This window comes from Pecten maximus, chromosome 16 (genome assembly GCF_902652985.1).
Source record: "Pecten maximus chromosome 16, xPecMax1.1, whole genome shotgun sequence".
NCBI classification, from domain to species: domain Eukaryota; kingdom Metazoa; phylum Mollusca; class Bivalvia; order Pectinida; family Pectinidae; genus Pecten; species Pecten maximus.
In genome coordinates this window covers 13,501,916-13,525,131 of record NC_047030.1, presented here as the reverse complement: position 1 = coordinate 13,525,131, position 23,216 = coordinate 13,501,916, and the positions used below count along the sequence as shown (strand labels likewise).

At 34.1% G+C, this 23,216-nt stretch overlaps 1 protein-coding gene across 1 annotated transcript in view; it reads left to right on the top strand.

Annotated features, from left to right (window-relative positions):
• Nucleotides 1–21,181, top strand: part of LOC117344960 — a 53,164-nt gene extending 31,983 nt beyond the window's left edge. Inside the window, 15 exon segments of the mRNA XM_033907851.1 lie at nucleotides 2,977–3,166; nucleotides 3,168–3,704; nucleotides 5,665–5,734; nucleotides 5,989–6,069; nucleotides 6,971–7,064; nucleotides 8,365–8,589; nucleotides 9,089–9,318; nucleotides 10,385–10,491; nucleotides 11,756–11,788; nucleotides 13,377–13,496; nucleotides 14,682–14,791; nucleotides 16,517–16,751; nucleotides 17,433–17,564; nucleotides 17,913–17,997; nucleotides 18,769–21,181. Of these exon segments, the coding sequence (XP_033763742.1) occupies nucleotides 2,977–3,166; nucleotides 3,168–3,704; nucleotides 5,665–5,734; nucleotides 5,989–6,069; nucleotides 6,971–7,064; nucleotides 8,365–8,589; nucleotides 9,089–9,318; nucleotides 10,385–10,491; nucleotides 11,756–11,788; nucleotides 13,377–13,496; nucleotides 14,682–14,791; nucleotides 16,517–16,751; nucleotides 17,433–17,564; nucleotides 17,913–17,997; nucleotides 18,769–18,845 (2,326 nt within the window). The 3' untranslated portion in view covers nucleotides 18,846–21,181.
• Nucleotides 21,182–23,216: the final 2,035 nt, after the last annotated feature.

Below are 23,216 nucleotides of genomic sequence, written 5' to 3'. Positions count from 1 at the left end.
GTGGTATGTTATTAGAGACCGTTGATCTCTTTATTTATTTTACATTCTTACACGCAATATCTGAAGTAGACATGTGCAAAAAGAACCGAATGTGTCGTGGTAAGTTAAGTTTTTGCCATTCTTTACGTGGAGGACTTTACAACGCATAAATATTTATATGGTTATATAACCCTTACTTTGTTAAATTGCATGATAAATATATAATAACATTAACAGCATACACACATATATGTACCGTGAGTAAACACGTGGCAGGACACCTGGTCATAAAATGATACTCGAACAGGAATTGATATTATGCGACTCTTCTGACTTTTTCAAGATCAAATATTTATAATGTATTGCCATTGCCGTACATGGTGCTGAACTGACCTGAAGCCATAAAGCAATGCATCATATAGTCTAGTTAAATTTTAACTGTAGGTCTTGGGTATATGTTTGAAGAAACCAGTAACTGTTCAGATCAATTTTATAGTAATGTATTTAAACAGCGTATTTTCGATCATTTCCAGCAAGAATGTTTGATGAAAGTAAAGTTGTCGTCTAAAGGAATTTCATACCAAAATCTAGTTGATGATATTAAACTTCAGTCGTATCTTTATAAACCAGTTAATGGTAATTACCAAAAACTTATTTCAAAGATTCGTTTGTCTGCACATGATCTAACTATTGAACGTGGAAGATATATTGATATTCCGAGGCAGGAAAGAAAATGCATTTTATGTGATGAAAATGATATAGAAGACGAATACCATTTTATTTTTAAATGCAAGTGTTACGCAGACATTCGTCTTAATTTGATTAAACCATGTTATTTAAAAAAACCCTAGTATGTTTAAACTTTTTCAATTACTCAAAGTAGAAAATACAAAAGAACTTAACAATTTAGGAAAATATCTACCACTAGCAAATAAACGTAGGAACGATTTGTTATCAAATCTTAATTAAAATATATTCATTTTCAACTTATTAGATTAATAATATATTATTTGTTATTGTTCTTTAAAATTGTTTTTACTTTTGTTGACTGTAGATGTATGTGAAGAGAGTAAGTACTATTTTGTAGAATGAATGATGAATTATGTAAGAGTGGGTGCCTTTGTTCTTGAATGTATGTACAAATGTATATTATGTTATCCAATAAGTTGTAAAACTTACGGAAATAAATTTGAATTCAAATCTCGAGCTCTGATACCTCGAAACCCTGCTTAACTCGAGTAAAAAAACCTATATAAACTATACTCGGTCACCTCGGTTGCGAAGTGTTTTCATGACCCATACTGACTTCGAGATAACAGTGTGCGACAGTGTTTTAAGAATAAAACGTTTACATCAGATTATTACATGAGTAGTTATACACTTAAGTGAAGAATACCAAATACGAGAAATGTACAGATACGGAAGTTAATACTTATTTAAGTTTTAGTTTAGCCAAACATACAATACAGGACGCGATAACTCAGTCGGTTAGAGCGTCGTCCACGTAACCTCAGGTGAAGATCCGAGGTGTGTAGTTCGACGCTCCCTACCATGTCGGTTTGTGTTTCACGGGAAGCTGAGAAACAGACCGGTTATCGAATGTTGTTGTGATTATGTCTATGGGCAAGACACTTCACCATTGACTGCTCTGGTTTCATGCGACGGGCCTCCCGGGTGTTGTTCAGTGAGTTAGTTACCAACTACTTTAAGGAGACCCCGCCTTAGAGTGACACTGGTTGTTGGTAGGGGAGATAACTCCAGCAAACAAACAAATGAAAGGATTCTACAACAGATACGCAAGTTAACAGGACATTTGAGTTTAAAATTAGCAATAGAAACGTATATGACGAAAAGTGAATACCAAACTGCGTATTATTCAAAGTTAGTTTTCTTCTGAAAGGCTATTTCTTTTAAAGTTTAAAAACGTTCTACATTATTCAACAATTGCCGCCATATCAACCTAGATCCTAACCGTGTATGTTATGATATCAAAATGATAAATTGGATATTGAACAAACCCCCGGTCACTGCTGTTCTGTATAGTCTTCATCTTTCAGGTGGTATGTTTATACAACATCAATGGTATCAGTTGGGGTATTATTTGGTAAGAAAGATACTTTTCAAAGCAAATTGAGAACTAGATACAGTAGAGCAAAAATTAATAAAACTGCATCATACAACTGTTTTGTCCTTCTAGGACCCCTCATTGATGTTAGGGGCATCAAATAGCTGTTTAGTCCTTCTAGGACTCCTCAGTGATGTTAGGGACATCATATAGCTGTTTTGTCCTTTTAGGACTCGCCAGTGATGTAAGCGACATCAGATAGCTGTTTTGTCCTTCTAGGACTCACCAGTGATGTTAGGGGCATCATACAGCTGTTTTGTCCTTCTAGGACTCACCAGTGATGTTAGGGGCATCATATAGCTGTTTTGTCCTTCTAGGACTCGCCAATGATGTTAGGGACATCATACAGCTGTTATGTCTTTCTAAGACTCGTCAGTGATGTTAGGTGATTATAGGAAACTAAATTCGAAATAGATAGATAGACATGTAGAAAATTTGGTTGACCGATGATTTCAATAAATGCTATAATTTACAAAAGTTAAATGTTAAGTGCATGTGTATATTCTAAACAGTGGAAGATATAAAGATGAATTAAACGTGAGAGGCACGTAACGATAAACTTCCAGGACTAAATATCCACCAGCAGTGTAACCACCTGCAAAATATATGGATTTACAATTTATGATTGTAAATAGTTCTGTGTTATTGACCCTGAACTGGTGATAAGCACATTCATAGTCACGATTCTATTATCAAATATACCTAATATTTATATCTGGGCTATATCTGGAGTTACTGCTATTCTGTCTTTCTTCCATCGACGTCAAGCATCCACTAGTTATTGAAACCTAGACGGTGTAATATAACAATGATATAAAGCCTTTGGTGATCGATACAATTCCACCGTCATTTTCTTCTCATTGCCATTTCAGGAAAATGAGCCAAGTTGTGGAACACCTCGTGCAAATAAAGCGGTTAAATGATGAGGCTAATCCTCAGCGGGAACAGGAGGATGATCATAAGGACCTTCCCCCGGTTTTCAACAAACGCCTGTTCGCAACACAGGGCAACGTTATCATCACAAAAGAAGCCCGAAGGGTGATGGTACGTAATACGAAGAGCTGTTGAGGAAGGCGTGGAACGAACGTTGACAAAATCTGAACTGTTATCCATGCGGACAGTGGTAGATGGTCTCAAACTTATACATAAAGGTCAGGATTATATCAAAGATGCTCTAAGCCATGTTGTTACAATGGAAAATTACGATGCGTTCGAATATGTGGTCAAGAAACCCTGGGAGGATAAACTGTCGTGTTATTATATTGTGCACGGTGCCGTGGAAGTGACATATGACATGAGTTCCACAGAATCAAGGAATGTTTATCAACCGAATATCATATACAGCCACGGCACAGGGGAATATCTGGGTATGGTAAACGCCGAGAGTCGAGACGAGGATATATCTCCGCCTGCTACAGTGTATACTAAAGAAAGGTCAGAGGTTCTTAGGATAGACCGGGAACTATTTCACACCATTGTAGAAAAAACAACTCAAGTGCTGAACAATGAAATTAGGACATATTTTAATCATGGAGAAAGTGTTTTCAGGGATATGCCGAACAGTTCCAAAGAGAAAATATTTCCACTCATTGAAAAACAGGTAAGATTACAACTTCGTTGAGATTTTGTATGTACTATCATACCAGTCTATCAATTATCATGTAATTTTTTATGAATATAGAATGAATGCCGCTCCCAAATTGATACTTCTGTTGTCTTGAAACAAAAACAAAACAAAAAACAAAAAAGAACAAAAATCATAAATAGGTATCTCGATAAAGATTGTGGAAAAAGTTTTTTTTTTATATAATTATATTATTCATAAAACAGTATCGGAATTGCTAATAATATATTAAAACGGACACCATGCGCAATTTCTATTTTGCGAGTAACAAAATTTTGTACAGAACAATCATTGAGAAACCTTTTGGTAGTTTTATCAAAACGGATTTATTAAACTATCACATTATGATTCTAAGTTAAAAAAAAAAAAATTGAAGATCTTCGATATGTTTATAAAAAAAATATTACATTACGTCTGGTCAGAATAACTTCATTTGATAAAATTATAACCGGATTCAGAATTAATCAATCACGCGCGACTTCATTTCATTACCCAGCGCAGATGTCTTATTTGCAATACGTTCATTAAATACACTGAATACACATCCACTGTTAATAGCGGTATGATTTAGACTACAACATAGCTGAACACACATTTCCCATTTACTCCGAGAGAACATGATATGAGAATCGATGAGCTTACTTGGGTTTTTAATTCACTTGACATTTCGTTCGCTTTAATTGAATACACAAATGATAAAATCATCAAGCCTTTATGATTTAAAAGGACCTTTAATGCATGCAGAATAATTGTATTACAGGTGTTTAGGCACGTGTTTGTGGTAATATAAACAGATATTATCAAGAGGAAATTAAATATTTTATGTTCCAATACAACTTTTGGTAAAGCATTGATTAACTGGATTCGCGTTCGTCAACGAAATTGCTTATGAATTGACGCTTGACATCAAGCTACCAAGCATACACAAATACAACTATATTACGACAAATTAATATATGCCAAAATTATACAACCCTTTAGGTTAGCATACGTTAGAAAATAGCCTGCTTTATAATATTTTGTGTTTATACTTGAATGTCAATCTCATTTGATAAAGTTTTAATAAAGAGAGCAGTTTAAAATCCATTCCATTCTTACTTAAATACTCCTTCTTTTCTGCATTATTATTTTACTATACAATGAACGACTCTTTCTGTGGATACTGAAAGGCCAAGTATATACTATTTTTATGCTCAATTAGCACATCAGCGGATTTCTTATAAAAGCTGTACCCTATCACATTAGTTATACTGAGCCCAGAGCAATGCCCTATGTAACATGGAACCATGACCCTTCATAATTTAGCCTGCAAATATCCTTAGATGTAAAACCACAAATAGTGTCTAACCGTACTGTGACTATAATATAATTATTTCGTTTTATCAATTACAAAAACATCCTTTTTGATTATTTAAGGTGCATTATTTTGTATCAAACAGCTAGCGGATATGTAAAAGACGAGTTTTAAAGTAACATGATCAAATTTCAAATTAATATATTCCAGTCTTAAAGTTATAAAGTCGGGTACACTTTTCAATAAAACGGGCTTCTCCGATACTGTAAATAAAATATATATCTTACAGGATCAGCTTAATGGCTACAGGGTTCAATAGATTTGATGTCTCGACCAATGTCATGCAAATATGTAGAGTAATTTAATGACTCAATTCTAAAATACATATAGAATATACTTATAAAACACTTAGAAATACTAAGTAAATACTTTGAATGTTTATCATCCAGGTTTCACAAATGCAATCAAGCGGTGGTATTTTTGCCAAATTGATCCTTTTTAAACGCATCCGTTTATGAAATAATTTCCATCCGTCATTATCAACATTACATATATTTATCACATGCTGCTATGCATTGATTGTGTTGATAACTTATGTATTAAGAATAAAAATCTGAAATATTCGTTTATTATGAATGACAGGAATACCCTCCTAATAAAGTCATCATCGAGCAAGGAGAGATTGCTGACTTCCTCTTTATCATCAGATCTGGTGAGTAGGACATGTAGAGTATCGTAGCTAACGTAAGGAGCCTACTACATGTTACCGACGGGACTGGCATAGTTTTGTATTCCATATTTAACTTTATAGTTTCTAGTTTCGCCCTATCATGTGCTGGTTTTCATTACGTAATCCTTGTCGTGAGTAGGTCGTGTATCACATTTTAAAAAATCCAACTAGAAAAAATTAATACTATCTTAATGCGTGTTAATTGTATTGTTGATAAATGTTGTTCTTCCTTTAAGGTCGATGTCAGTGCGAGAGAGAGGTGTACATCCGAGAGTCCGACATTACTGCACTGTTCTACATGTCCTGTCGGGAACCAGGTACAGGAATCGTCCAGAATATGTATAGTCACTCTGAGACGCAGGACTCATTTGACTTGAGTCTCATGCCAACTAAAAATCACCCCACTCTTGGCATGCACCTCATTGCCGCCCTAATTAATAACGGCATTATACACCACGACCAATATGTATGTGATGTTCATCCTTCTCTTGTTTAAAGATTCCAGTGTTTAAATTAATAGTGAGAAAATTTAGCTTTAGATATAACCGTTTTCCGCGGGGGTTTAATTTCGCGATTTCAATAGGAATACAAACTATATGCGTGTGAATTGTTTCTGCATTTTTTTCTTTTGTGCTTTTCCCATAAATCCACATACATGTACATCACAAAATAACAGCCGGAGGAAACTGTTCGCAGCCTTTGTGTATTTAGCGTGAATGTGCACGTTTATAGTATTCTGTATACATCAGAAGTAGTAAAACGGTAATACTAGTTCACAAATAACACTGCATTATTGTTAACATGAAGATGCAATATACAATGGGTAAAGTATATTCCTTTGTGATAAACTTATCTTTTTTACCATTAAGATTGTTTTGAAATTAAGAACTGTGTGACTGGCAAGAGAACCACTGGACATACAGTATTAACGAGCATGGAACATGTCTTACTTACGATTGCAAAAGGAAGTAGAATATATTTAAATAAGATTATGCGATGTGACCAAAAACTCTATTTTATAAATTATATAAATAGTAATACTGCGATTGACCAGAGAACCACAAAAATAAACGAAACAACCATTTTACCTTTTAGTTAGCCAATAGTTTACGTTAGAAACATAGGTTCATATCTTACCTGGATATTACCTGCCTTAAATGTTCACACTAGCATATGAGAATCTAATTAGTAAGTGAAGTCATTTATTTTTTCTTTCAGATGACTTCTTTGGTGATGAATGCCTGTTAGATATGGAGCCTAGCTACGCCAGAATAACAACTACAAGTTCAACTGTGTGTTACAAAATCCCCAGGTGAGTGATTAATCACATATCATATGCTACGTTCGAATTTTGTTTCCTCAGCTGGGAAAAAGCATTGCTGAAATGGTAATACATTCCAAAAATGCAAACTTATATTAAACATATCATGTCAAGTTTCCGAAGCATATCAAAGAACGTGAACAAGTGAAACTGTGTTAAAAATTCACATATATTTACATTTGAATTATCTTATTATATAAATATTTCAATGGAGTAGTGTGAAATCACCGAATAAACATTCAAATATGAATAATGAATATTTTACAAAATGGTAACATATTAATACGTATTGTTATTGCTTAGAAACTAATATGAAGCCCTACCCCAATACTTTGATTAGTAGCATTTTTTATGCAGAAAATGACACCGCTTACTAATTATACCTCGTTTACCATATATATCAATCGAATAATGCATATCGGGCCATTGTGTTTTAAGACACATGTTTTCAATTGCCTGTGTCGATGGAGTTTATTACTTTTCGGAATATCGTACATGTCATCAAAGATTCATCGATGATTTTAAAATCATCAGTGATGATATATACAGATCACCAGACGAAGTTACTATCAGGAGCTAAAACAATAACCTCTTGATGAGTACACGCAAAAGAAATGTTTTATTGAAAATTATACGGGCAGTTAATGTTTTTAAACGCACTTTACCAGTGAAATATCGGAAATTATCAACTTGATAAAAAAAACTGCTACTTCTTTTAACTTATAACGGTATAAGAATCTTAGAGATAATACAATTTTACTTTTGACCAATAAGAACGTCCATTTCTATCCGCTGAATTGAAATCACGAAATTGGTTTTTCGGTTCGGATCCAAATTATGAGTACCTTGTTTAGCTCACGTGAAACATATCGATAGCCTGCCATACACGTTACAAAAATGCAATATTTAACAGGAAACCATTCAGTATTCTCTATATATATTGCTCTGTAAATATCCTAACCTGTTTACGGGAGTCATTTCAACTTCTTAATATATTACACATTAGACATTAGTTTCTCAATCAACTGCAAAAAAATAAAATGTGTAATATCACAAACGAAAATATACTTATGAATAATTGCACATCCTTAAGCAGATTTTCTTATTTCTCTTTTGCATTTACTCCATCGCCTCCTACACCTGTGGCATCACTGATGAGTCCTAGATAGTCTTGGTATAGCTGAATCCATGTCTGGCTCTACTACATGTATACATTACTCTTTTTGTATTGAAAGTCGCTGGTATCATGTGTCCTTTGTACAATCCGTAGGTCTGTATGCTTGTTTCATAGGGTAGCGTTCCAGGTTCTACATAAGGAGATCCTTGTTCGGTTTGTTGAGGAACACCGACACGAGTTTCCCCCAGAGGACTCCCTTATGGATCGTGGCTACCGGAACACTCTCTGGAACAATTACAAATTCTACCGGATCAAAGAGACACTGAAGGAAAAGGGAAAGCTCCATTACATGTGTACGTCAAACGGATGCAGCGTCAATTCAAGGCCACCGTCTTCTAGGTACATTTACTATCAAATTACCTAACGTTTATACATCGTCAGGCCCCGTCTGATAGTTTAGTACTACAGTATATACAATAAAGATCCACATAAAACTCAAATCTTTGATATACCCGACATATTCAGATGTAAATTTTGTGTCATTCAATTTAATTGATATCAAATCAATTAAAATTGAGAAGCTATTTTCAATTCTCACACTTTTTGTTTCTTTTTTTCTTATTCAATTTTAATTTAAAACATATATAAGCCATCATCTCTGTTACCCCTGGTCACTTTCTACCCACATCCTCGGTATTGTACATCTTCTGTCGTCGACGTACATCCTGGGAACGTTACAGCTTTACATCTATCCCTGGTCAGTACAGTACATCCCTAAAAGTACGTCTCTTATGACACTAGCCATATAATATCATTATATTTTTCATACAGAAAAATAATGATTCTAATTAATAATCATAGCTATGTCAAATGGAATATATTTTAATGTTCTTTTCAGTGATCAATACAAAGAGAATATGTACAGATTTATAATGAAAGGAGCACATTATACTCCGTTCCGTGTGAAATCAGCCGTGTACCCTAGTCGACAAACAGGTCATCACGATAGCCAACGACGGCGACCAGCGACCGCAATGGAAAGAACAACGAAAAATGGCTTTGTTGACGTCAATAGCGATTCAGACGACGACGCAGAAGATAATGAAGACGTTAAAGACGAAAATGACGGTAGGAAAAGCATCCCGACAATTGTCTTAACGTGGCCTATTGGGTAGCAACACCACGACCGTCTTACGTCTTATCGTGACCTATTGACTAGCAACACCACGGCCGTAATGCGTCTTATCGTGACCCATTGACTAGCAACACTGTCTTAGTCTGATCGTGATATATTGGGTAGCAACACCACGACCGTCTTACGTCTTCTCGTGACATATTGGGTAGCAACACCACGACCGTCTTACGTCTTATCGTGACCTATTTCGTCTTAAACAACATCCGTCTTAGTATTATCGTGACCTATTGACTAGCAACACCACGGCTGTCATATTATCATCGTGACATATTGAATAACAACACGACGGCCGTCTTAGTTTTATCGTGACCTAATGGATGATAGCATAACGACCGTCTTATTCTTATCGTGACCTATTGACTAGCAACACCCCGGCTGTCTTAGTCTCATCGTGACATATTGGGTAGCAACACCATGACCGTCTTACCTCTTATCGTGTTATCGTGACCTATCGGGTAGCAACACCACACCAGTCGTATTCTTATAGTGACCTATCGGGTGATAGCACCACGACCGTCTTAGTCTTATCGTGACCTATTTTTATTATGATTTTCTCCGTGTTTACCGTTCCACCTTAAGAGTTTGCAAAACGTTCCTTGCTTTGGAATCTTATCGAATGCCAACAAAATAATATTTTGAACGTAAATCATCATATTTCAAAAATAAATCACAAAATGTACAATAATAAACACAAGAGGTTGGCGATTCTAATCATCTGATATTAATAACACTGCCAAATACATACATTCATTTTGTAAAGCCCTATTTGTCATTTTGCGTATGTGACATTTGACTAAGATTGGTGTGGGAAGTGTAGTCGATGACGCAGAAGACGTTTACTCTTCCGGAACACCTGGTCCTATTATCTCTGTACCTTTTCAATTATTTCCATGCAACTCCTCGTTTTTTTTATTTTGAGTTGAAATTATGGATTCGTTATTTCGTTATCGAACTCATACAGGTCTAATGTATCAATTTTGTATCATTTTCATTAAACAGTAGGGGAATCATTAGAATCAGGGAAGGATGAAAATGGGAACCCAAAATCTGAAAGCAAACTTCTTGGCATGGAACTTGCACGAACTTTGGAAAAGCACTACTCAAAGGTTTGTATTGTGAGATATCATTTCCAGGTCGTCTTATAAGAGACCAACCAACCAATTGTTTTCCCATAGACTTTAGTGTTAACGTTTTGGAGTATTTCATTCGAATTCTTGAATTCAATATGACAATTATGGTTTATAACAAAAGTTTAGGGTCTGATATAATACCTAATCAAAAAAAAAAGTTGGGTCCTTCAGCTCAAATTTTCTCCAGGGTAGCCATTTTGAAAATGGGTGAATTTCGCAGTAAAAATTCTCAAAAATCTTCAATGTTTACCTGTTAATTGTTATTACCTGAACTTTTGGGAAAAAATCGATCGGACTTACGAAATTAATATCAACATTTCTTATTGATAGTTACCTATTAGGCTACATATCTATTTTCTCGCTTCATAACATACTGGCCAATCAGTGGCTGCCAGACATTTTATCCTTGGCTCAACTTTCTATACACAGGGGCTGTTTCAAAAATCTGTTTTTTCAATTGGTTGGTTGTTCCCTATAACAATGATTGTTAACAAACTGTTCACAGGGTTCTTATTAGTTCGATTCCGTAGATGTATTTTCTGTGCTTTTTCTCATCTAACATGGACATTTATTATGTTTTCTCTTAAAGTTTTTTTTTTTAATTAATGAATCAATTATGAGTGAAACCTGCATTTATTGACATGAATAGTATCAGTTTTGATCGATACGAGGAAATATCGGTTTAATATGAGAATTTAACCACATTGTTGCAGAAATTAGACTTTTACCGTGTATGTCCGTAATATCAGGTTTTACTACTGCATTTTTAACAAGTATTTTAATGATTGGTGATTAGATGATCTAATACATATTAATACAACTTCATCCTTAGACATTTATAGTTTTTTATTCACTTGTCTTAAGTACAATTCTTAAATAGTATTTCAGATAAGACAATTAGTTTACCTGCTTTTTACCATAATAGAATACTAGCAGTAGAGAATATGCAGTTTTTACTGGCCGCTGGTTGAATATCATTTAGTGTAACTGTACACTGTAAGTTCATAATGTTTTAAAAACAATAATTTTCATCAAAATATGGTTCAAATGAATATTAAAGAACAAAAATCAATACTTCCTCAGATATATTACAAATATTATAAAAAGATACAATATAAAGAAGTACTTACGTCTAGCCAATCTAGGGCATGTCTACATTAACATGATGGTAAGTAATAATGTTATATAATGTTTACGTTTTCTATACATTTGTGTTCGATGCTTTTATACCATTATACAGGTTAACTACAAGAAAATCCGAAATGTATTGAAGGTAAAAATGCATGACCATACTAACTAGGCATGAATATGTGTGCGCGTGTGTGTACCTGCATTGTATATATCACTGTAAAATGGAAATTTCCACAATATTGAGATTTTACATTTTACATTTATTATCTTTAAATGGTGTGTTTCCTAGAAAATATTGACTCAATAGGTTGTTTAACGCAAACATTCCCAATAGTTATAGCGCAAACATTTCAATAGATCGAAATTTCCATTTTCCATTGATTGTGGTTATATACACGATGATAGATTCGGAAGGAGATTTACGGTAATTCAGATACTTTTGCGGGACGATTTCATTCGATTTTACAATAGATGATTAATTCATAACTCAGTATAATAAACGCAATCTACTCGCAAATCAATGCACATATATTATGCAAATGAAATGTTTAACAAGAAATATTGCACATTACATTGTTCAAATACCAAAAAAAAATGTATTGTAAAAATATGCTTGTGTGTACATAATGTGTTTTACAATCACTAACAACATGGCGTGCCCAGCTTGGTTAAAACCAATTGTATAAAACGATATAACCAAGTGTTTGAAATCAACCTAACACGTTAGCCCGTGATATTGTGTTAAACATACCATGTTAGTGTGCAGTGATGTATCTATTACATGCAGGTTTGTGTCTCGACACCACAAAGGAGCAGAAGCAGACTAGTGTGTTATATTCCCGTTGGCGTTTGCTCCGAATTACCAAACTTTATCTAGCTCGGTTTCTCAAAGCCATGGTTGCTACAGAATGTAATTTTATCTTAGAGCTAAAATATGCCTACAAACACAAATCCTGGCCAAATGTCAACGACCAGATAGATTCGATAATGACATTTTTTTTCTAATCTGGAATATATCTAAATATTTCATAGGTATAATTTTAATATTGTCATGATTACAGAGTGTCTTGTTTTTACAAATCTATAAGCCGTCCGGCAGTTGTTTAGTCCAGTAGATATCATATTTATAAACCTGTATGTAGGTTTTAGCCACACCATCGTTATGTATCATAGTTACAATGTACATGTAGTTATCCTTGTTAGTTCCAAACTATATAGTATGTTAGTTACGGTTCACGTAGTAAGGTATAGATAGTCATTTTATATATTCTGCACTTATGTATGTAACGAGTATACAACATAGCTTCATATTCATCAATATTTGTTAGTAAACAACCATAAATCACACAACCCCATACTAAATATTTTAAGAACTTTTCATATAAAAAGGCAATATAACCAGCCAAATCTATGTCCAGGGTTTCATTATCCTCATAACGTTACGTTAAGCAAAAGAATGAAAAGAATACTTAAATCAATGAAACTAATCTTCGATATCTTTGCGATGATTCCATGTTTTATCTAAAAAAATGCACAATATTAAGAAATAACAATAACAGCTTTGAGGATATAATTTGCGATGTGAAAGAGCAAAATAGAGTTCAGGACTATTTTAGTGCTGAAATGAATCAATAATAACTTTGTATCGTATCTTCAAAAATGAAATGCATTACGTCAAGAGGTAAAATTAAAATGTCATATAAAACATTGATTATCTATCTTATTGACAGGGTGTTGATGATAAAGAGGCTCTGCTGGAACTTTTGGACGAAAACAGTGAACTCAGCAAGCATCTAAAGAAAGCATGGGAAACAACAGACGTTCCTGTTGAGGAAAAGGAGGGGTTCATGGTAACGAAACCTTTTCTCCCTCTCACTCAAATATTTTATATTTCACGTGTATATAAGAGACACACCAAGTCACAAGATGGTTTCTCGTCTTGAAATATATAATTGTGATTTGACCTAGATTTGCATGGCAGGTGTCGTCGATGAACAAAGGACGCCTCTCCTCCGGAGTACGTAGTCGTGTTTCTCTCTATACCTTTTCAGGAATGTTCATGCAAGTCTATATTTCTGTTTATATCTTGCCTTCGTTTCATCGAATTTAAATTTGAATTATAGCTTTGCTATTGTGTCGGCATTCTTTGCTAATGTATTGACTTATTATAATTAAATAATTTATTATGGTTTTAGTACATTTGACCGTAAATTGGGATATTTTGACTATGATTGTATTTTGGTTTAACTGGCGCCTGACATGAAAGCATAAAAAAATAACTCACCAAATGGTAACGTTGCCGTTTTGTCATTTTTCAATAAGAAGTCATGAAGGCATGGTTACTATAATTTTTGTGTAGTATCGTTGTACTTGTAAACGTTTGATGTTTGTGAAAACACGGGTACTGCTCAGGCAAGTTTACAAGGTTTCGATCGATTCTCTGTTCAAATGTTATAAGCCGAAACGTAAAAATATATCTTATAGGTATATTGACACTTGCACAGGCTATATTGACGAGTGTGTATGAATAGATAAGTCAGAATTAGTTACTTATGTGTATCTCAAACAAAACGGGACAGTAGATCTTCCGGTCTGTCAACCGTCATGACTTCAAAAACAATCGTAGTGTGACGATGATGAAACACTGAGATGGCTGAAGTCGAGATTGCCACATGAACGTCACAATACGCCAAAATTTGACACAGGGTTGATATCGCCAAAGTTAGACACACCAAAATGAAACCACCTTGTTTTGACCAAACAAAATCGCCAAACTTTTCGAACACCAAATATCCCAATTTAGGGTAGTATGCATACCAAGCTACAGTCAAGCAGCTCCGTCCTGAGCCTCATTCCATTTTATTACATATTTACTTGTTTTCGTTGGACATATTTCTGACCTCAGCGTTTTGATAAAACAAATTCTCAAATTCTCAAACGAGGATTTTCAAAGCAACTAAAAAACAAACAAAAAACGGAAAACAAAAAAGAAAAATAAATAGATAAATAGAATTCTTTTCTGCTCTGTTTCTTAGAAAAATGGTGTTCTTGTTACAATGAAATCAGATGACATAGTACGGAAAGCAGTAGCCATGGCAGAAAAACAGGTTCATCAGAGAGGGAAAGGGAGCAAACAAGAGGAGGAGTAAGTACACAATGACAAAGTAATAAAGATATGTCAATATAACATCAGAAGGGAATACACATTAGTCCTAACTACCCACAACTCGAAGGTTATATAGGGTGTCAAGGTATTCCTAACTACCCCTCAACAAAAGGTCATACGGGGTGTCAAGTTAGTCCTAACAACCCCTCAACAAAATGTTATACAGGGTGTCAAGTTAGTCCTAACAACCCCTCAACAAAATGTTATACAGGGTGTCAAGTTAGTCCTAACAACCCCTCAACAAAATGTTATACAGGGTGTCAAGTTAGTCCTAACAACCCCTCAACAAAATGTTATCCAGAGTACCAAGGTATCCCTAACTACCAACAACTCAAGGTTATACAGGGTATCAAGGTAGTCATTAACACCCCTCAACAAAAAATTATACAAAGTGACAAGGCAGTCCTAACTACCCCTTCACAAAAATTATATAGGGTGTCAAGGTAGTCCTAACGACCCCTCACCTACAAGTTATACATTGTGTCAAGGCAGTCCTTACTTCCCATTAACAAAGAGTATACAGGGTATCAAGGCAGCCCTTACTTCCCCTTCACAAAGGTTATACATGGTGTCAAGTTAGTCCTAACAACCCCTCAACAAAAGGTTATACGGGGTGTCAAGTTAGTCCTAACAACCCCTCAACAAAAGGTTATATAGGGTGTCAAGTTAGTCCTAACAACCCCTCAACAAAAGGTTATACAGGGTGTCAAGTTAGTCCTAACAACCCCTCAACAAAAGGTTATACGGGGTGTCAAGTTAGTCCTAACAACCCCTCAACAAAAGGTTATACGGGGTGTCAAGTTAGTCCTAACAACCCCTCAACAAAAGGTTATACGGGGTGTCAAGTTAGTCCTAACAACCCCTCAACAAAAGGTTATACGGGGTGTCAAGTTAGTCCTAACAACCCCTCAACAAAAGGTTATACGGGGTGTCAAGTTAGTCCTAACAACCCCTCAACAAAAGGTTATACGGGGTGTCAAGTTAGTCCTAACAACCCCTCAACAAAAGGTTATACGGGGTGTCAAGTTAGTCCTAACAACCCCTCAACAAAAGGTTATACGGGGTGTCAAGTTAGTCCTAACAACCCCTCAACAAAAGGTTATACGGGGTGTCAAGTTAGTCCTAACAACCCCTCAACAAAAGGTTATACGGGGTGTCAAGTTAGTCCTAACAACCCCTCAACAAAAGGTTATACGGGGTGTCAAGTTAGTCCTAACAACCCCTCAACAAAAGGTTATACAGGGTGTCAAGTTAGTCCTAACAACCCCTCAACAAAAGGTTATACGGGGTGTCCAGTTAGTCCAAACGACCACTCAATAAAAAGCTATACAGGGTGTCAAAGTTATCCTCGCGACCTCAACAAAGGCTACACATGGACATAGACTTGTCCTTTCTATAATTGTACATGATTTTCACACATTAGTCTCTGACGCCTAAATGAAGTATTTTTCTACGTTTAGGAACTTACGACTCGTACGATGACTAACTTCTAGGCCTAAGGAATGTTATATTTGTTGAGTTTTTGCCAAATTGGCATAGGAAGTACTCTCATTTGTTATCAGCTTTGTTCAAGAAATACGGTATTAAATCCCATTTGATATTTGATATGCGGATGTTACTTGTTCCATAAGTTCAGATATAGTGGTTGTAAATTACTATATATAGCCATTTGTAAACAACTTCACGTGAAATTGTTGTTATTAGTTGGGACACAATTCTACAAGCAGAAAACAACCAGGCCAAGTTTATGATGTCAGCAAACAAAATGAGGATCAACATTCTGCGAGATAAACTCATGGTCATAGATAAAAAGAGGAAAAAAGCTATCCAGCAGCGAAACAGGAGTGGGAGTAAGGTAGAATACAAGTACACTCCAAGCAAGTTCTTACGGGATACTGTTGAAGAGGAAGCTACGCAGACGCCACGCCCAGCCATTATGGTAGGTTATAAAGAACTGTACAAAAAGAGATTTCTCATCGTTCAATACAAATTGGAAGTTAAATACAGTAGAGTCAACCATATATCAAACTGCACAATACACTTTTTTCGTCCTTCTATGACCTTTTGCCAAATGTTCATATACATGTAGTGATGATACCTAGAAGGAGATAGAGGAAACAACTTACGATGAGTTGACAGAACTGTCAAAATATTTATGACGAGGTGCAATACCACAATTTAATCAATTTCATAGTTTTTGATATTGGATTTGAAAGAATGTGATTCACGTGTGTATTTTATATTTAAACGAATTCAAATATGTTTATCTCCTATATATAGTTCGTTCTTTGTTTTAATGCTATGGCAATTATCATCCAATATGTTCGATGATGTAGTATATCTAGTCATGTATATTGATTGCGTTGGTGTATTTATATACTCATGTATGTTGATGCTGGTATAGATCTATGTCTTCTATATTCTTTCATATTCGAAAACCATCTGCAAATGACAAGCGGTGTGCTAATGTTTAACGAATCGTATTAATTATTTTTACTCGTTTTGTTTTATTATTTAATGTAACTCGCATATTTATGGTAGGTTTATTTCTTTCAGTATTGAAATCGTTATAATTGACCAAAGCTATTTTCGATCCATTACGTTTAACTGTATTTAACAGAACACGCCAGCAACACCTCGATCGCCATCCACCAAGAAAACCCCACCGACACTACGTCAGAGGTCTCTAGAGGATTGTACAAGGCGACTCCACGATTCTGGAAATAATGACAATGATACCGCCAATGAATTGGTAGGACAGCTAGAATGCCATATTAAATGACAATGGATATGACAATGAATAATGTCATATAAAAAGACAATGGATAATGGCATACAATACGACAATGGATACCATCAATACATATGACAATGGATGACTACTTAAAATATGACAATGGATTATGTTTTATATATAATGTAATATGACAACTGGATAAAAAAATAACATATGCAGTTGAACTAAAAAATGCAGTCCTAGAATATGACAATTGAATAAAAAAGTAACATATGCAGTTGAACTAAAAACAATACAGTACTAGAGTGAAAATTGACAATCCTTGAGATTATCATTTGCTCATTTTTTATTGTGTTTTTGCAGAGTGCAATACAGAGGAGACCCAACAGTGCAATAGTGACCAGGAGAGAAGCCAAACTCCGCCGGCGACGTCAATACAACTCTCAAGGTAGAGTAAGTCTGAAATAGTGTGTTATTATACCCGTAATATCAGCTTGGATAGGACCACAACTCGCTGTATAATCGTGACGTCATATTAGTGACGATTCTGACTTCTGACTGATTTTGCTGTCAAAGAAAGTAACTTTAAGTACAAGATGTAATATCAGTTGTGTAATATGGCCACAGACCGCAGTAATTCCGCGACATATGTCAGTGACGATTTGTTGTTTCCAAGATAACGAAGGCGACCGGAATTACATCATCTAATGATCATTTCCTTCTCCTTATGTAGATGCACATCAACACTGACGAAACTAACATCAAATTTAGGTTTGATAAACATAGGATGTATTTAATTCAATCTGGAGAGCCAATAACCTAGATATATGTCTGTTTTGAATATTGATAAGGACTTGATCAAAACAACAAAGAATACCGATATAAGTATCACTTTTTGAACTAAATATTGGATGAGACACCGAATACCACCAATAAATATTCTTTGATTCTGAAAATCAAACTGATTTGAACTTAAACCGATGGATGCATTAAAAATGTATGAAGAATAATAGTAGAAATATATCATTGGCTTTGTATTGATGTAGACAACCGAATACAATGTTTTTGCGTGCAAATGATTTAATTTGTCTATATCCTGATGTCGTGAACCATCAGGAATACAGTATGTCTTATCTCATAGCTTCAATTAAATTTTAAGTGAAACTAAATCACTTTTTTTTCATTTTCAAATAATTATCATTCTATATTTCTTTTACAGGTTCTACAGAATCTCTCTTCAGGAAGTCGGACCAAAGCATTGGACACAGTCAGAATTCTATAATATATCGAATATGATCATTGTAAAGTCACTGAAACGTCACACATCAATTTATGTTAGCTTTTAAATCCGATTCACACGGAATATATGGTATATATCCGTTTCAATGATGTACTATAATTGTATGCGTTTTATTTCCACGAAGTGTTATACTGCGGAATGCATACATACACGTAATGGAATAAAAAGGATTTATTGTCGTTGTGACAGTCAAGAAATTAGCAACTAACTAGATAGTTTCTTCCGAGATGGATTCTAGAAAAAAAATTTGAAAGAGGCTTTACCAAGACACGACTTCCTGTTACAGTGATATACGGAAAGTTTGACTGGTAGTGGTATACATTCTGTACTCTGTCCAGAAAGTTTGACTGGTAGTGGTATACATTCTGTACTCTGTCCAGAAAGTTTGACTGGTAGTGTAATACATTCTGTACTCTGTCCAGAAAGTTTGACTGGTAGTGGTATACATTCTGTACTCTGTCCAGAAAGTTTGACTGGTAGTGGTAATACATTCTGTACTCTGTCCAGAGAGTTTGACTGGTAGTGGTATACATTCTGTACTCTGTCCAGAAAGTTTGACTGGTAGTGGTATACATTCTGTACTCTGTCCAGAAAGTTTGACTGGTAGTGGTATACATTCTGTACTCTGTCCAGAAAGTTTGACTGGTAGTGGTATACATTCTGTACTCTGTCCAGAAAGTTTGACTGGTAGTGGTATACATTCTGTACTCTGTCCAGAAAGTTTGACTGGTAGTGGTATACATTCTGTACTCTGTCCAGAAAGTTTGACTGGTAGTGGTATACATTCTGTACTCTGTCCAGTAAGTTTGACTGGTAGTGGTATACATTCTGTACTCTGTCCAGAAAGTTTGACTGGTAGTGGTATACATTCTGTACTCTGTCCAGAAAGTTTGACTGGTAGTGGTATACATTCTGTACTCTGTCCAGAAAGTTTGCCTGGTAGTGTAATACATTCTGTACTCTGTCCAGAAAGTTTGCCTGGTAGTGTAATACATTCTGTACTCTGTCCAGAAAGTTTGCCTGGTAGTGTAATACATTCTGTACTCTGTCCAGAAAGTTTGACTGGTAGTGGTATACATTCTGTACTCTGTCCAGTGATAATATTCAGGACAGAAATTACAACATAGAGATGGCGGAGATACAGAGCAGTATTGCTGTTTAAAATAATCAAGTGTACTTATTGTTATGTACCGATGCTGGCGATGATCGAGTCTCTCAAGTTTCCAGTGTACACAGGCAATATTCCTTCACGTGAAAATCACGTGAAAAGGGCAAAAAAGTGAAATTCATGTGAAATTTTTCATGTGAAATTCATATGAAAAAATTCATGTGAATTTCACGTGAAGTTTTTTCACGTGAATTTCACGTGATTTCACATGAAAAAACTTCACGTGAAGGAATATTGCCTGTGTAGGACTGAGAAATTACAGAGGTTGAACACGAATATTCATCTAACTTGAAAATGATCCATGTTCTAACGATAAAAAGCGACTAGTTTCGTTTAAAAGGATTATATTTTCAATCAAATAACTGTATGCATTGCAGCAAGGATGTGTAGGACTTGTCAATTGCGATGAATCATCAGGCCCGGGTTTCATCAATGTTCCTTAACTTACATTTTTTCATAAGAATTTAAGTATGGGTCCTTAACTTAGATGTTACCCTTACAAATCAAATACTGATTTCCTTTGGAAAATGTATATTCAACTTATGACACAATTGTTTGGCGTTTCGTTTTAATAGATGTAGATTTTCAAACTAATACCAGAATGACAATATAGCAAGTAACAGCAAGTTACAGCAAAGGTTTCCTTTAAGTTCAGGGGTTTTATGTCGATGATTTTCTTTAAGTGGTTCCGAGTTTTCTTTAAGCTAAAGATTTTCTTAATATCAATGATTTTTGTTTTAGTAATTAAGGGCTATCTTTAAATTAAGGGGTTTTCTTTATGTCGAGGATTTCCCTTAATATAAGGGTTTTATTTAAGTTAAAAAGAATGTTGATGAAACTGGGATAATCTTCTATATCACCAATGTGTTTTACTACTTGTACTAGAATCATTAGATCATTTAGATTTTTAACGAGCCATAATTTAGATATTTACATGAAAGTCTATACCTATACAAGTGTAGATCGTCACTATTGTTTAACTTTTTGTCCCATAATTAGTGAATGATAAACTCATTTCACAATTAGTTTAACAGTACTTATTTCTGAAAGCTGTTATGTTTGATCGCGTGTAGAATTGTTGAGTACATGGTACATTTGTTGTCTTTGTCAGATACATTTTATTCTTGTTGATATCACTATAAATATACATCAAAATGAATCGATTTTTCGTGTTCTTTTTATATCTATTTGTTTTAATATTAATTGAAATCAAAATATACACCAATTATCATTTTAAAACGTATCTCCTTGTGTCACAAGGGAGATCTGTAGTCGTTTAACCCCAATATGTAATGATATACATTTTATTCTCTAAACATGCTAAAGATTATTGCTAAGTATTGGTAATAAGCTACAATAAGCAAGCTAGGTTTTGTATTGTTCAAGTGACATAAAACAAACACCGAAATCATCTTTCATTCTTTAATAGAAAAATTGTATAGATAGATCATGGAATAAGCATTAAAAAGAAATATGTTAGTCTCATCAATTCTGAACTTTAACAATTACGTGTGTATGTATGTGATGATAACACAAATATCAAAGCAGGTAGAGAAAAATACCTTGTTTATGTTATTCTTATTCAATTTTTTATTTATTCATTTATTATTTATTTTACATTAAATATTCCATGACATCTAACATGCCGGGTAGGGATGAAGAGTTTTATGTAGTAGTTCTTTATTTCGTTCATTTTTTGTTTGATTGATGAAAAAAATTACAATTTTCAATAATTTCTGTTCTTGATGGTTGCTAAAAATCTCACTGGTTACTTATTGCAATATCAATATTTGTGTCTATAAACGACCAGCTGATTTTTAGAAAAAATAAATGATTACATTTCTAGACAACTTTAAAAAAAATATATGATAAGTTCATTTTGATTTCTTTTTCAAGCTGTTTGTTAAAAGAAAAGTAGAAAAAAATACTAATCATTCTACCAGGTAAAGTAATGACCTGTACAGAAGAGGTCCATGTAAAGAACATGGATGTGCTCAAAGTGAAATTCAATTTAATTGTGGTATGTAATTTATTTTCTTCTACACAAAGTCACATAAATAGACAGAATTAGATGATGATATATATAACAAGGTAAATATCACAGTAGTATTATGTCTATCACAGTATCAACAACAGGTGAAAATTAAAACTTCAGTCATTAGGTACGTTGTTTGAAGAGACAAGACGAAAAACTCTGGAAAGTTTAAAACAATTAAAAATGGCACTAAATTCCAAAATAGTATGACAATATTTAATGTTCTACCAGATAATCCTTCAGAATGTTAGAAAATGTCCGAGAGTGTCAGTGTTTAATGACAACAAAACAAAAGGATGTTCACTATTTTAACAATACAAAGTAGTGTAACCGGATTTCGGCCTGTATAATATAGCTCATACTTCTCATATTGTGCTAAAATAACCTTAGTTTAAGTATACAGATTTCATTATATATCACAAAACAAAAATAAATCGCAACATGGATATCCTTATATATCATAAAACAAAAATAAATCGCAACATGGATATTATTATAGATCACAAAACAAAAATAAATTGCAACAAATATAATATAAATAATATTATTGTTTTATGACAAATTGAATGAAAAAAAAACAAACAAAAAAACATTGTTTAAAGTCCTGTCGGTATATTTGAGTATTCATGGAATATTAATCAAATTCTAAATTCTAGCACTCTTCATGAAACACCTGATTTTAATGATTCTTTTTCTCCTTATCAATAAAAGATACAAAAGTGTTCGGGCAGAACCCAGGTGGGTCCCTAACCCTGGCAACTTCTATCAGTTATTCATATCTATGTAGGTATGCTTATTATAGATAGTACTTAGTATATATATATATATATATATATACTGGGGTATAAATCATTTGTACTTTGAAAATAAAATTTACAAAAAATGAATGGTGGAATTACATGTTTAAATTCATCAGTCCACATTTACAATGTATAAATTCAGATTTAACTTAAATACAAATTTAATATAACTTAATTAAATTTGACACATAATCTTTCTCCTAAATTTCATTTGACAACATATTTACAATTTGGTATTTCTGATCACCTAGATTCTAAGCAACTCAAATGTGAAAACTCTTTTTAAAATTCATAAAACTTTGTTATATTTGGGAAATTGATTGTAGGAAAGTTATAAAAGTCTAGATACATTAATGTAAGAAAA